The sequence below is a fragment of the Trichechus manatus genome, unplaced genomic scaffold (assembly GCF_000243295.1).
Source record: "Trichechus manatus latirostris isolate Lorelei unplaced genomic scaffold, TriManLat1.0 scaffold00028, whole genome shotgun sequence".
Lineage (NCBI taxonomy): Eukaryota > Metazoa > Chordata > Mammalia > Sirenia > Trichechidae > Trichechus > Trichechus manatus.
Genome location: NW_004443964.1, coordinates 16,325,927 through 16,339,982, shown reverse-complemented (window position 1 = coordinate 16,339,982; position 14,056 = coordinate 16,325,927). Strand labels below are relative to the sequence as shown.

General features: G+C 42.0%; 1 protein-coding gene across 3 annotated transcripts in view; it reads right to left on the bottom strand.

Moving 5' to 3' along the window:
- The window catches only part of PITPNC1 (phosphatidylinositol transfer protein cytoplasmic 1), a 325,421-nt gene that overhangs the window by 91,478 nt on the left and 219,887 nt on the right, over positions 1–14,056 (bottom strand). For all 3 annotated transcript variants that reach the window (XM_004374205.2, XM_023729304.1, XM_023729305.1), the window contains exon 5: positions 11,376–11,447. In XM_004374205.2, coding sequence (XP_004374262.1) covers positions 11,376–11,447 — 72 coding nt within the window. The remainder of the gene's footprint in view (positions 1–11,375; positions 11,448–14,056) is intronic.

The window sequence follows — 14,056 nt, the reverse complement described above, 5'->3', positions numbered from 1 at the left end:
TAGTGTTTTGTAGTTTTCTTTTTATAGGTCTTTTGCTTCCCTAGTTAGATTTATTCCTAAGTATTTTATCTTTTCACAGGCTATTGCAGTGGTACTATTTTCCTGATTTCCTTTTCGAAATTCTCTTTGTTGGTGTCATAAGATTTTTTGAAGAAAAAAAATACATACACAAATTTTTCTTGCCAGACCATGTGAGAGTGAGTAAACTACATACTTCATTCCTAAATATGTTGGCTTGTAAATGAATAATTTCTATTATAAGGATCAGCACAAAGCTTGTTTCTGTGAGGCGGAGGTTAAAGACGTCCTAAAAGTCCAACTTTTCCAAACTGCTGTACTACTCCATCATCTCTAACATCAACTCTGCTTTCTCCCCTCAGTGCTTTCCCTCCTGTGTTTAGGATCTGTAATTCACTGCAATATCTCACAGAACTCACTAACTGTATAAAGAAAATGGCTCACGTGGTTGTGGAGGCTGGCAAGTCCCAAATCTATGGGTCAGGTGTAGGCTTTTCCTGACTCATGTGGTGGCAGGGGCCAACAAACCCAAATCGGCAGGCCAGGTGACAGGCGGCTGGCTTGCAAGGCTGCGGAAGCTGGAAAATCAGGTTAGACGACAGGCTGCTGATTCACACTGCAGAGGCTGGCGAATCAGGTCGGATGATAGGCTGCTGGCCTACAGGACTGTAGAAGCTGGCAAATCCCAGAATTAGTAGGTCAGATGGCAGGCTGCTGGCTCAGGTCCCAAGAACCGGAGGTCAGACAATGACGAGCTGGATGCAGGATCCAAATGCAGAGAAACAGAGAGCTCTGCCAGAGCACCCACATAGTTACATAGGATGTAGGTCACACACCAGTGACGGGCATGACTTGAGTAAGGGTGGGACTTGAGTTCATGCCCCCCTGCAAGGCTGTGACTCAAGATACACCCTACACTAATCCTGCTTCATTAACATATAGAGGTGAAGATTTACAACACAAAAAATTAAGGATAATTAGGATAATTATATCAGATCACAAAATGGAGGACAGCCACACAATACTGGGTATCATGGCCTAGCCAAGCCAACACACAACATCAACCATCACACCTTGTTAGGGTTCCATACACTTTATTTGCATGGTCCCACCCAATCATTGTGTGGGAATCACAAAGACTATGGCTAGAAGGCCATATTAAGTAATTCACTGTACCTCAGCATGTATCTACTAAGAATAAGGACATTCTCCTACATAAACACAATATAATGACCACAGTAATGAACTTAATATTGATGTAATACTATACCATACTATTATCTAATACATGGTCCATAGTCACATTTCCCCAGTTATCCCAATAATATATTTTCTTTCTCTCTGTCTCTCCTCCACCTCCAAATTCAGGATCCAATCAAGGATAAGGCATTACATTTAACTGTCAAATTCCTTTAGTCTCCTTTAATCTATGTTGTTACATGTCTTCAATGACATGTTCATTTAGAGTTCTGGCCAGTTATTTTGTAGAATGTTCTTCAATTTGGATTCGTCTAAGTTGTTTCCTCATGACTGAATTCAGGTTAAACTTCTTTGGCAAGGATAATCCATAGGTGATGTGTCCTTCTCAGTGTGTCACAATGGAAGGTACATTAGGTCAGTTTGTCCTATTACTGGTGATGCTAGATATGCTTACTTGATGGTATCCTCTAGATTTTTCCACTGTTTATAATTAATACATAATCTGTGGGGTGATATTTTGTGACAGTGTGAATGTCCTGTTCTTCAATACTGCTTCAATCAATGAACTTAGCATCCACTGATGATTCTTGCCTGAGTCAATCATTATATTACTACAGTAGCTGCAAAATGGTCACCCAGACCTTGAGAGACTTGGTATTGCTTTTTCAGTTCTGACCTCCGGTTTCCCAACAATGATTCAGCCTATGCTGCTTTTGACCAGTTTGGTTAACTGTCTTCTTAGCCCTTAGTACTAACACATCAGCAGAGGCAGCGCTTTTTGGATTTAGCACAGCCCAGTGAACCAGGCTTAGACAAAAAGCAGCACACCACTTAAAGCTATATCTACTACTAATAAGGATTACTTACCAATAAATTCTAGCTTCTTTGAAACGCAGAGGGAAGCTGTGTTGTGACTATCCCCGAGAATCAGAAAGTTAGCCCTCACGCTGGACACCCCTTTTGCTTGTGTGTGTGCATGTGTTTTTGACATCTAGCTCTTGATCACAAATTGGACCACAGATAGCAATGGAAACATCTTAAGGAATAAAATATGATCCATTTCCACGGTCCTCAAAATGATACCATTAGATAAAGACTGAGTAAGGACAATGACTTTCCACTTCATGGGACCAGAGTGGGTAATAATCCTTCCAAACTGCCAACAGGTGTGTTTTGTGCAAGTGTCTTTTTAGCATGTACTGACTTATGAAATTGCAGATTTTGTAGGTGGTTGGTTATAATAACCTAAGGTTAAAAACAACAACATAAAGATGAAGACATCAGAGATCATGTCTAAAATTAAAGCAAATGCTCTTTTCTTTCTATAATCCTCAATTATAGGCCACTTAAGGAAGAGATAATCAGCTCCTGATTCCTGTAAATATGGATCCTACAGTCCTCACAGGCACCACTGCTTTACAAATGGATATATCTTGGAGAAAGACTGATTTTCTGTTGGATGTTATGTGTGGCATGAGAGGGAGGCAAAATAAGGCAATGTGTTAATACATTACTTTATCCTATACCCATCCTTGTTGTCCTCTTGTACTAACAGTAATTCTAATAATAAAACAAACTCTGTTATGACTATTGTAATAACAAATTCTTAATATATGCAGCTTGTCAAAGATGATGAAATTCCCTCTTTGTCAGCTGGTAACTTGTGGTCAGGAGGAGAACTTTTCTGGCCATCTCTCCAAAGCAATGCAAGTTGACTCAATATCAAAGCACTGAGATGTTTACTCAATTCATCCACAGAGGGCACCCAGGGGAAGAAATTATCCTAAAAATCTTTCTCTGGCAGACCTTTGTAATTAGTTAAATGAGATAATCAAATCTCCTAAAACCACGCACAACTCATTGACTGAAAATGAGTCTTAACCAAGGAGTAAAGATAATAATCAGAAGCTGGACTTGAAAGCCAAGGAAGGTCCTTCTCAGGACCAGGGCACTCTTCACCTGGAGCATCTGGAGTCTTCTCTGTTCTGTCACTCCATCTCCCTAGATAACCTTGCTCATTTCCATCTCTGAATCACAGCTTTGACCACTCTCTAGACTCCAGACTCATATGCCCAACAATTTATCTGCCATTTCCACTTGGAAGTCTCATTGGTATCTTAAATTGATCCTGTCCAAAATGGAGCCCTTGATTTTCCCCCAGAACCTGCTCATCCTTCACCATTCCTCACTCCATAGTACCACTACCCACCCAGGGCCAACAGATGACACTAGAAATCCTGGGATTATCCTTATTTTGTTCCTCTTTTATGGCCCACATCAATCCAACAGAAAGTCTCCAGAATATGTTTATCCTCCCTTCTTTCTCCAATGCCATCTCTCCATTCCAACCCACCGTCAGCTTTGGCCCAGATTATTGCAACAACCTGCCAAACTGAACTTCCTGCTTCCATTCTTGCCATCCTACCATCCATTCTCTACAGAACAGCCAGAGCAAATATCTGAAAACATAAATCACCCAATGTAATGTGGTATCCTAAACTGGATCCTGCCACGGAAAAAGGACATTAGTGGAAAAACTGGTGAAATCTGAACAAAGTTTTAGTTTAAAATATTGTGCCAATGCTAATTTCTTACATTGACAAATGCACCATGGTTATTTAAGATGTTAAGTTTAGGGGAAGCTGGATGAAGAGTATATGGGAATTATCTCTACTATCTTTGCACTTTACTGTAAATTTAAAATTATTCCAAAATAAAAAGAAGTAACACCATATATAACATGTCCTGTCACTCCTTTGTTAAAAATTCTTCAACAGCTTCCCACTGCACTAAAATCCAAACCCTTTACCATGGCCTGAAAAGTCTGACAAGATCTGGGCTTCTGCTACATTTTCGATCTCATTTCCTGCCAGCCTACTCTCACTCATGATGCTCTGGCCACTGGTTTTCTGACAGTTGCCGGAATATGCCAGGCTATTCAGGTGCCTTTGCCCTTGCCATCACCTTGCCTGGAAAGCCCTTCATATGGTTGTCTCCTTCCCACACTGGTCTCACATGGATTTGACACTTCTTCTGAGAGGCATTCCTGGAGCTCCCTTCACCATCCTGATTAGCACTTCTTGTTATGGTTAGCTGCCATCAGGTTGGCCCCCGCTCCTGGCAGCCCCATGTAAAACAGGATCAGAGTGTTGTGATCTATAGGGTTTTCATTGGCTGACTTTCACAAGTAGATTGCCAGGCCTTTCTTCCTAGTTCATCTCAGTCTAGAAGCTCTACTGAAATCAGTTCTGCATCACAGCAACACAAAAGACTTCACTGACAGACAGGTGGTGGCAGTGTTTGAGGTGTACTGGCCAGGAATCGAACCCAGGTCTTTCTAGTGGTGAGAATTCTACCACTGAACCATCATCACTGCCCCTTTGACTAGCACTTACTATAGATGTTAATTCTGTTGTTTACTTGCTTATTATCTGCTTCCCCCACTCCATGAGTAGTGGAGGATTTGTCTGTCTTATCACTATACCCTCAATACCTCTCATAATGTCTGTCACATAGTAGATGCTCAATATTTGTTGAACAAAAAATGGTATGTCAACAATTCACAGCCAAAATCACCATCTTATTAGGAAATTTCCATTAACATAGTTAATCCCTGGTACGACCATAACAGTAGCCACACCTAATGTATGTATAGCACACTTTACAGTTTATAAAGTGCTTCCAGGTAAATGAACTTCTATGACTCTTCCATACTGTGACAAAAGCATTATTTACTCTATTTTATTGATAAAGAAACCAAGACTCCAATTGGTTACAATAATCGATTAGGTCATACAGTTTAAGTGTTTCGTTCTGTTATACATAGGGTCACTATGAGTCGGAATTGACTCGACAGCACCTAACAACAATATACAGCTAGGATTTTGATTTTGATTTTTTGATTCTAAATTTTATGTTCCTTCATTACAACATAGCTGAATTAGAAACTACATAAATTCCAAATATTCCTTTAAACAACCTCCAAGGAGAGCTCTGCAAAGAAGAGAACCAAGCTGGCCAGTCTTGTCATGTGATCAGAGGAGTTTCTTTGCAGAGAAATCCTTTGCCCTTGGGGATATGTGGCTAATGAGTATAGATATGGTACCCCGAGCCCCTTTAATTGTGTGTAGGGTTGCAGGGGGAGTGCTTATAAACATGGTTTTGAAAAGCTGCTCTAATTCCAGGGGTGTGAACAAGTGAACACATTTGGAGAACCTGGTTTCCTAAGTGTTCACAGTTGGTTTTAATTAGCACTTAAATATTTCCTTTAAATTCCCAGTTCTCAGCCTCGATGGCACTTTATAAACCGGGGAGCTTTGAATATTTTAATACCTAGACCACACTTCGTACTAAAAAAAACTAAACCCATTACTGTTGAGTGGATTCGGACTCATAGCGACCCTACAGAACAGAGCAGAATGGCCTCAAATGGTTTCCAAGGAGTGCCTGGTGGATTCGAACTGGCAACCCTTTTGGTTAGCAGCTGAACCCTTAACCATTGTACCACCAGGCCCCAGACAAATCAATCGTTGGTCAAGCCTCCCAGGTGATTTTAATACAAAGCCATGATTGGTCTAGCTTCTCCAATGGAGTGGGGGCAGCATATCCTATCGAGGGCTGGATTACCCAATAAACTAGGTAGCATGGGCCCAATTGTGCCTTACCACAAATCTGCAGCGCACAATTTCACCTGTTCCCCATTACATCAAAGGTGTGGTGAAATTTGTGAAATTGCTCACCACAGATTAGCAAGTAAATACAATTAAGCCCGTGCTTACCATGCTCAATGCAAGCCGGTGCATGCTGTGCTTACTGGTTAATCCGAGCTGCGGGCTACATCCCACCCTATAAGAACACATCAGGTTCCTCTGTTGGGGTGGGAAAGTGGACTCTTTAAAACTGTACACACTCCCAGTTGGAGAATCTCTACTCAGTGTGAACCCCATTCTGGAACAGAGTGTTGTATCCTTCCTGTGTGTTGGCTGATTTAGACAAGTCTGTACCCAGGACAATTAAATCAGAATCTCTGGGGGTGGGACCCCGGCATGAGTCCTTGTTAAAACTTCTCAGGTGAGTCCAATGTGCAGCCAAGGTTGAGAATCACTGCTTAAATGGTGCCTGTTTGGTTTGGAAGAGGAAGTCAAGGCAAGCTGCCCCCCATTAACCCTGTTGAATGCCAGTAACACGTGCCGCCTTTACTTCAGCTGAACCACGCACTGGCTCTCCCAGATCTAGATTTAAGGCCTTGGACAAACCGCAGAATCTTACCCTGGCATGGTGCCGTCCTCCCCAGCACTAATTAAGCCCTAAATAATTCTCATCAGTATGTGCACAAAACAAACAAGTCTTGATTTAAGAAAACTTCCCCATTGTGTCCAGGTTAATATGCTCAGTTTGCAGGTTTCCACAGTCAAAATATACTAGTTTTACTTTAAGGAGAAGGAGATATTTATTTCTAGCCATCCTGCCACTGTTTTTTTGTTTTTTTTTTAATTATTATTATTCTAGATATTGAATCATGTAAAAAAGATTACTTATATGGTAATTGATAATAGGCTGACAACATGTACTCTGCTGAACCAAGAATCAATGTGATTATCACTACCGTCTTGCAATTTAATTATTGCTTCTTATCATCAACCATTTCATGAAGGTTTTTGGCAAGTAGGGGAGGAAACAAGGTGCAGATAGCAATATAAGGGATGGTAGTTGGATAATAAGACTATACACCTAGAAAATGCAATGAGATGAACAGAGTTTATTAAATAATTTGGCACATGTTGAGATGAGAAATATCCACTTCTGCACCGCTTTCTTTAGTAACTCAGTCTAGGACAGAAAAGGAGCACGCCAACACAGACTCGGTGCTGAAGGCTCTAGTTTTGACCCTTGGACTAAATTATCTTTTAGTAATTAAAGTATTATTATTTTCATGTTTTGATTTTGAAGCATTAATAAATCTGAACAAAAACTGATGAAGCCCTGTTGTTCTGCCTCCCTGGGACGAAGCTCGAACCAGCTGCTGCTAAATATGTCAATACGAGGAAGGCAAATCTGCAAAGGAAGAAGTCTAATCAAGCTGGGGCTGGCCCGTCTGGTCCAGTGACCTCAGGAGCAAGACCTGGGGATCTCCGGAGCAGAGCTGGGCAGAGGCTGGGTGGGAACAGGAGCAGAGTCACATTTAGGGCCTCTTCACTGTAACAAGATGGCAGAGCTTGGATTTGGGAAAGTTGGATGCTGTTATGGATTGAATTATGTCCTCCAAAAAGATATGTTGATGTCTGAACCCCTGGTACCTGTGAATACAACCTTGTTTGCAACTAGGATCTCTGAAGATGTTATCAGTTAAATGAACATGAGGTCATACTGATGTAGGGTGGGTCCTAATCCAGTGAGTGGTGTCCTTATAAAAAGGAAAAAACAGAGGGAAGATAGCCATGCGGAGTCCAAGGCAAAGCTTGGAGTGATAAATCTACAAGCCAAGGAACACCAAGGATCGCCGGCTGTCACCAGAAGCTAAGAGAAAAGCATGAAACAGATTTTCCCTCAAAGCTCAGGAGTCAATACTGCTGCCACCCAAATTTTGGATTTCAAGGCTCCAGAACTGTGAGAAAGTAAGTTTCTCTTCTTATAAACCACCCAGTTTGTGGTACTGTGTTTAGCGCAACCTTGGGAAACTAAAAAAGGAGTCTTGGTGGTGCAGTGGTTAAGCGCTCAGCTGCTAACCAAAAGGTCGCCGGTTCAAACTCACCAGCCACTCTGGGGTAGAAAGCTATGCAGTCTGCTTCCATGAAGATTACAGCCTTGGAAACCCTATGGGGCAGTCTTCTTCTGTCCTGCAGGGTCACTATGAATTGGAATCGACTCAAGGGCAAAAGCGTTTAGGAAACTAATACAGATGCCATGACAAGTAAGGAACAGGCCATGCGAGTAGTCTCCGAGTTAGCAAGTTGGGTAAAAGGAGGCAATGCAAGGTCCAATAGCTGGCATTTCTCCCAGAGGATGCAAATTGTGTTGACAAGGACTGCACAGGAGTGCTTGGGGTTCAGTGTTTCTTTTGTAGGCCAGCCTGAGTCTCAGAGTCTTTGCCCTTGGCACGGGCAGGGCCTCCTGACTCTAAAGATATATAACCTGGTATTTTAAATTCCCAGGAGAGTGGTGAAAAGAACTTAGCACCTGGCAGAAAGAGGTCCAGGACAATAAATGCTAAGCATGTGAATTTTGTTGACTCTTTGAATGGAGCAGAGGACAGACCAGAAGATTATGTTGGTCCTAAGATTATGTTTGTCCTATCAACCTGTGAGGATCCTGGCCAGGCCACTTGTCCCCTCTGTACCCTATAAAGGGAGAGCTGTTTTGAACTACCTCATGGGGACAGAGTCCAAAAAAAAAAAAAAAAAAGAGAGAAAACAAGTGAATTTGTTTGGAAAGACTAAAAAATAAATACATTTTAAAAGAAAATCCCCCTGTATCTCCCCCCACCCCCCGACCCCTGTATTTGTGCAGAAAAACCAATCTGGGCTTACCTAATCTGTTTCATCCTTTTCTTGAGGGTAAAGCCCACTTCAGTATCCAGCAATAGGCAATTACTTAAAGAAGTACATTTAACTATGGAATACTGTATAGCCATTAAAAATCATATTGAGGAAAGAGACTTCATGACATTAAAAATAACATACTGTGTGATTCAATTTTTGGGGAAATGGTTTAAAAACAAATTCATTAAAAAATAATCTGCAACATGAACCAAAATACTAACAGTAGTTATCTCTGAATTGTGGGATTACTACTGGCTTTTCTTTTGTTTTCTTTCTTTCTTTTTCTTTTTTTTTTTTGTGCTCTTCTGCATTTTCCAAATTTTGACAGCCATATATTAATCTTTCAATCAGAAAAACTCATCATTTTAAAAGGGTTCAGGTTTAAGCACCATGTGACAGTGTTTTAGGCATTGTGGTCATTGGTGAAGTTGCTCAGCAAAGCGTCTCTGATTTTAAACTGCAGACAAGGAGTTGGTTCTAAACTTTTCCTTGGAAGTCACCACCATGGGATGCTAACCATAAGCTTCCTGAATTTAGTGGGAGGAAAGTACCCCTGCTGGCTGCATTCTTCTCCCCTCTGGAAAGTTCCAGGAACTCTGCAGAAGGCCTATGCCTGGGACAGCTGGTGGGGAGATCAGGTGGTCAGATTTTGAGACTTGGTGGGTGCTATTTGGATTTGATTCTTTCTAAACCAGAGGTTGCAAAATTTTTTCTGTAAAGGGCCAGACAGTAAACATTTTCAGCTTTGCAGGTAATACGGTCGCTGTTGCAGCTACTCAACTCTGCCATTGTAGCACAAGGCAGCCATAGACAATATACAAACGGTAAGTGTGGCTGTGTTCTAATAAAATTTTTATTTACAAAAAAAGTAGTTTGCTGATCCTGATAAACTCCAGGTTTCCTAACACAGTTTGAGAAGCTGAAGTCAAGTCAGTCCCTGTATATAGATGTATCTGTAATGATGGCTGTCCCCAAAGCTCTCACCATTCTGAAGTCTGATTGGTGGTGACTCTTCATACCAAAAGAGAAGCCCAGTATTGCACTTATGTTTTAAGTCATTTAATATGTTGGTCTTTTTCCCTCAGTGAAACTGTGAGTACTTGAAGGTTGGGAAACAAGTCTTATTTTTAATAACATCTATGTAACTCGTACGGTGACATATAAATAGAATGTGTTTGATACACCTTTGCTGAACACTTTGAGTAAGTGAATGAATGAGTGTCCTCCTTCACCAAGCTAGTGTGACATGTAGTTCTTGAGTGACATCACTGGGGAACCACCCAAGTTCTGCCCTTGAAGATTTGATCTTGAATGGGACATCCTGTGTCTCTGGGGTTGGGTACAATAACCTGCACCAAGTAGCTCAGAAGAACAGTCAGAATGCCAGATCACATGGCCAAGTTCCCAGAGCTCAGGCCTCTGCTGTTCACACCTTCCAGCCTATCCAAGTGGGCCAAACTGCAAGTTATTATAGTGTCCACTGCACAAATAATACCCATGCCTTCTAGAGAAATTTGTTCCTGCCCAGAGAAGGAACTTTCTTGAAGATGTTTCTAGAAAATGTCAACACAAAGAACCAGAGTAGGTTTGGCCAAAGCCGTCCCTTCTAGAGGGTTTCTCTGCTCTCACCAGCAAGGGTTTCCACAAGAGAGAAGGGTTCCAAGCTGATGGTGTTTATGAGTCCTTAGGTCTTGCCTCATGGCACTTTGGTACCTCCATGACATGCTGCATCCTGTTTTGCATTCCCTCCTCTCAGATAAGGAACCAAAGGGAACACCTCGAAAGAAGACTCTCTCTTTCCCATTTTGACAGTCTCAATCTTCACCACTCTCCTCAAACGCAAAGCACAACAATGAGATAGAAAAATAAGTGAAGTCCTGCAGCTTCTGGACCCAGGCTCTTCCCTTCCATGGCTGAGTCTTGTCAGAACTCACAAGCCCAGTCTCAGAATGAGGCTCTCAGCAGATTAAATTATTCATTCCCAAAGAGAAAGGAATTTAGGAATGTATCGCCCCAACAGAAAGAGCCTGGGGGTAAAAGCCAGGTTAGACGATGGATACTAATACAGTACTAAGAAAGAAACTACTTTGCTGAAGTTTATTAAGAGTCAGATGCCTGATGAGGTAAATATTTTGCAGGGGTACACCATAATTTTAAGAAAACTCAAGGTAGGATATATATATATGTGAACATAAGCATAGTCCAGAGAATATGTATAGTATGCACACACATATCTGATTGTATTCAGTTTTCTAGGTAAATACGAACAGTCACCGAGCAGATGTGTGTTCAATCCAACGATCAGAAAGCAAATCCTGGAATTCTGAGATTCCCACCTCCTATCCACCTCTGAGTGACCTCACTCCAGGCCACAGAGGTTTCTGCATATAGGCCAATAGAAAGTACATGAAAACCGAAGAAAGAAAATCTTGACAACAAAATAACCCCAGGGACAAATCCCAGAGAAATAACCCTCAGAAGCCAAAGGCCAGAATTTGTCTGAAGTCCCAGGCACAGATGGTGCTGGTGGCCCCAGACCCACACACACGGCTGGGAGAAGTACTGTGACTTTCAGAACCCAAGACTCAAGCACGGTATGGAACAAGGGAGGTTACTCACGCTGTTGTTGCTTCCTTTGTTGTCCTCATACTTGGTTTCTATGTGAATGGAGAATTTCGGCAGAAAGGAACACTACGGAAAAAAGTAAACTTTTATTAGCTTAGCATTTTATTTCTTCACATATTCAATATTGTCTCTGCATGCTCTACTGACCATTTGGTTTGGAGAGCTGTTCTAGAGCAGAAATGTTAAGATACTAAGTCAAAATCCAAATTTAGACAAGAAAAGCTGACTTTGGGAACTTGAGCACAATTCCTTCCAGAAGTCAAGCCAAAAAGAATAACCGGCAATGGAAGGCAAGTGGGTGAGGAGGACATTTCCAAAATGAATGTGTTCTATGAATCCCGCTGCCACTTAAGTGGCTTTAGGAAAGTAAATCCCTGAAACAGAGCCCAGTTCTAGTTTTGGGGTGCTTATTTTGGGGCGCACTTGCCACTGCTGGTATCTTGGGGCCCATTTCTAACCTTTCTATATATATCACCTATATATTTGTATATACACATAAATTTACCCACTGCCATCGAGTCAATTCCAACTCTTAGTGACCCCATAGGGTTTCCAAGGCTGTAAATCTCTATGGAAGCAGACTGCCACGTCTTTCTCCTGCAGAGCCGCTGGTGGTTTCAAACCACTGACCTTTCGGTTTATAGTCGAGCACCTTTAACCACTGTGCTACCAGGGCTCCTTCACACATAAAGTTAGGGAGGTGATATATTAGAGTTTTCAGATCATGAATTTTGAAGGCAGACAGACCTAGCTATTAATTTTGGGTTATCACTTGACAGCTGTGTGACTCATTTACTTCTCTGAACCCCAGCAATATTAAAACAGGCACAATAATTAATATCTATTAGAGACATTGTGAGGATTAAACAAAAACGTGTGTAAAAGGTATATCACGGGGCACAGAATAAGCATTCAACAAATGGCAGTGGTCAGTATGAGGCTGTCACTGAGGCTGACATAAAAGGCAGCCCCTCTTTTTGCCAACACAAGGGAGAGAAATCCCAAATGCAACACAGTGAGGGTCCCAGTTTCACTGAATTGCATTTGGCACATTCAGTAGATTTCAAAGGTTAAGAGTAGCTTGAGAAGTGGATTTTGATGGATGTTGATGTAACCTCCCTCCTGCTGGCACTGAGCTGGGCATTAACTTTCTTGGACACCAGAGATGGAATTGAAGACTAATGGGTAAAAATGGTCTCGCAACTCTACCAACAGCTGCGGGTGTTGGGGAAATGGGACTCGGGCTGACACGGTCACAATTCCAAATGGCTAGGTCCTTCATTTATTTATCCAACACTCACAGGACATGCCCTCTAATTACAGGCACTGCTCTTAAGTGCTTTCAAGTTCTAACTAATTTATTCCTTTCAACAACCCCAGGAGGTGGGCACTATTATCGTCCCTGCTTTAAAGATCAGGAAATGGAGGCACAGAGAGGTTAAGTAATTGAATCAGGATCACACAGCTAGTAAACTGTACAGCCAGGATTGAAGGCCTAATAGTCTGGCTCTGATGTTCTTGCTCTTAACCACTATTCCACTGGTTCTCAAAATGGCATCCACAGATTACCATCATCATTTGGGAACTTGTTGAAACTCAAATTCTCAGGCCCAACCCAGATCCATTGAATTAGAAACTCTGGAGGTGGGGCTGAGCAACCTATGCTTAACAAGCCCTCTATGCGATGATGCCACCGCATGGTCAATTCAGAAAACCACCGCGTTTACACCATGCGCTGCAGGGAAAGGAAATGTAGAGGGTGTGTTATCTAAAATCCCAAGGTCCACAAGTGCCCACCCTCCCCACTTGTGCTTCATCCCATGATGACTATGCTTTCCCTTCAGCCCAGCTGAGACCCCTGGTTGCATCTGTAGGAGAAGGCAGAGGCCTTGGACATGCCATCAATAACTCTCCTGATATCACATGCCTGCGTGCATTTGGCATTCATCTGTCTTAACCTGAGTGAAACAAGCAACCTGAACCGTGACTAAGGAAACATGGAAACAATCAATCCCAGTAATTGCCTTTATGGAGAATGAGGCTCTGTGATTATTCATTAACACCTTCTTTGCTGTCTCTTCTCAAACCTCTCACCCAGTAACTGCTGCCCTCACACCCAGTCCCAGGAAGTTCCAAGGCAGAAGCTGCTCCGCATCAGGAATTGAGACCTTGGAGGACGTGAGCAGCTCCTAGCCCCTCAGTGGAGCTCTCGACTGAAGGTGACCTTGGGGAGGTGCACTTGACTAGAGACTGTTTTAAAAACGACAAGCCTTTAGGTAAACTGACTTTGAACTACTTTTTAACCTATAATTCACATGAGAGTCAGTCCACTAAGTGAATACTACCAGATGGTGGGAGAGCAGAGCCGTTCCAGGGTGGGGAGTTGAGTCTGGGTGCGTTAGAGTGGAACTCCCCAAGTCACTTTTATAAGTTGAACTTCTTTTTTTTTTTTTTATTGTACTTCAGGTGAACGCTCACAGAACAAATAGTTTCTCATGAAACAGAAGTACACATGTTGTTTAATGACATTGGTTAACAACCCCACAACCTATCAATCCTCTAACTTCTCAAACTCTTTTTTTTTTTTTTTTGGTGAAAATACACATAGCCAAAGATTCACCATTTCAAAAATTTCTACATGCACAGTTCAGTGACATTGACTACGCTCTTCGAAT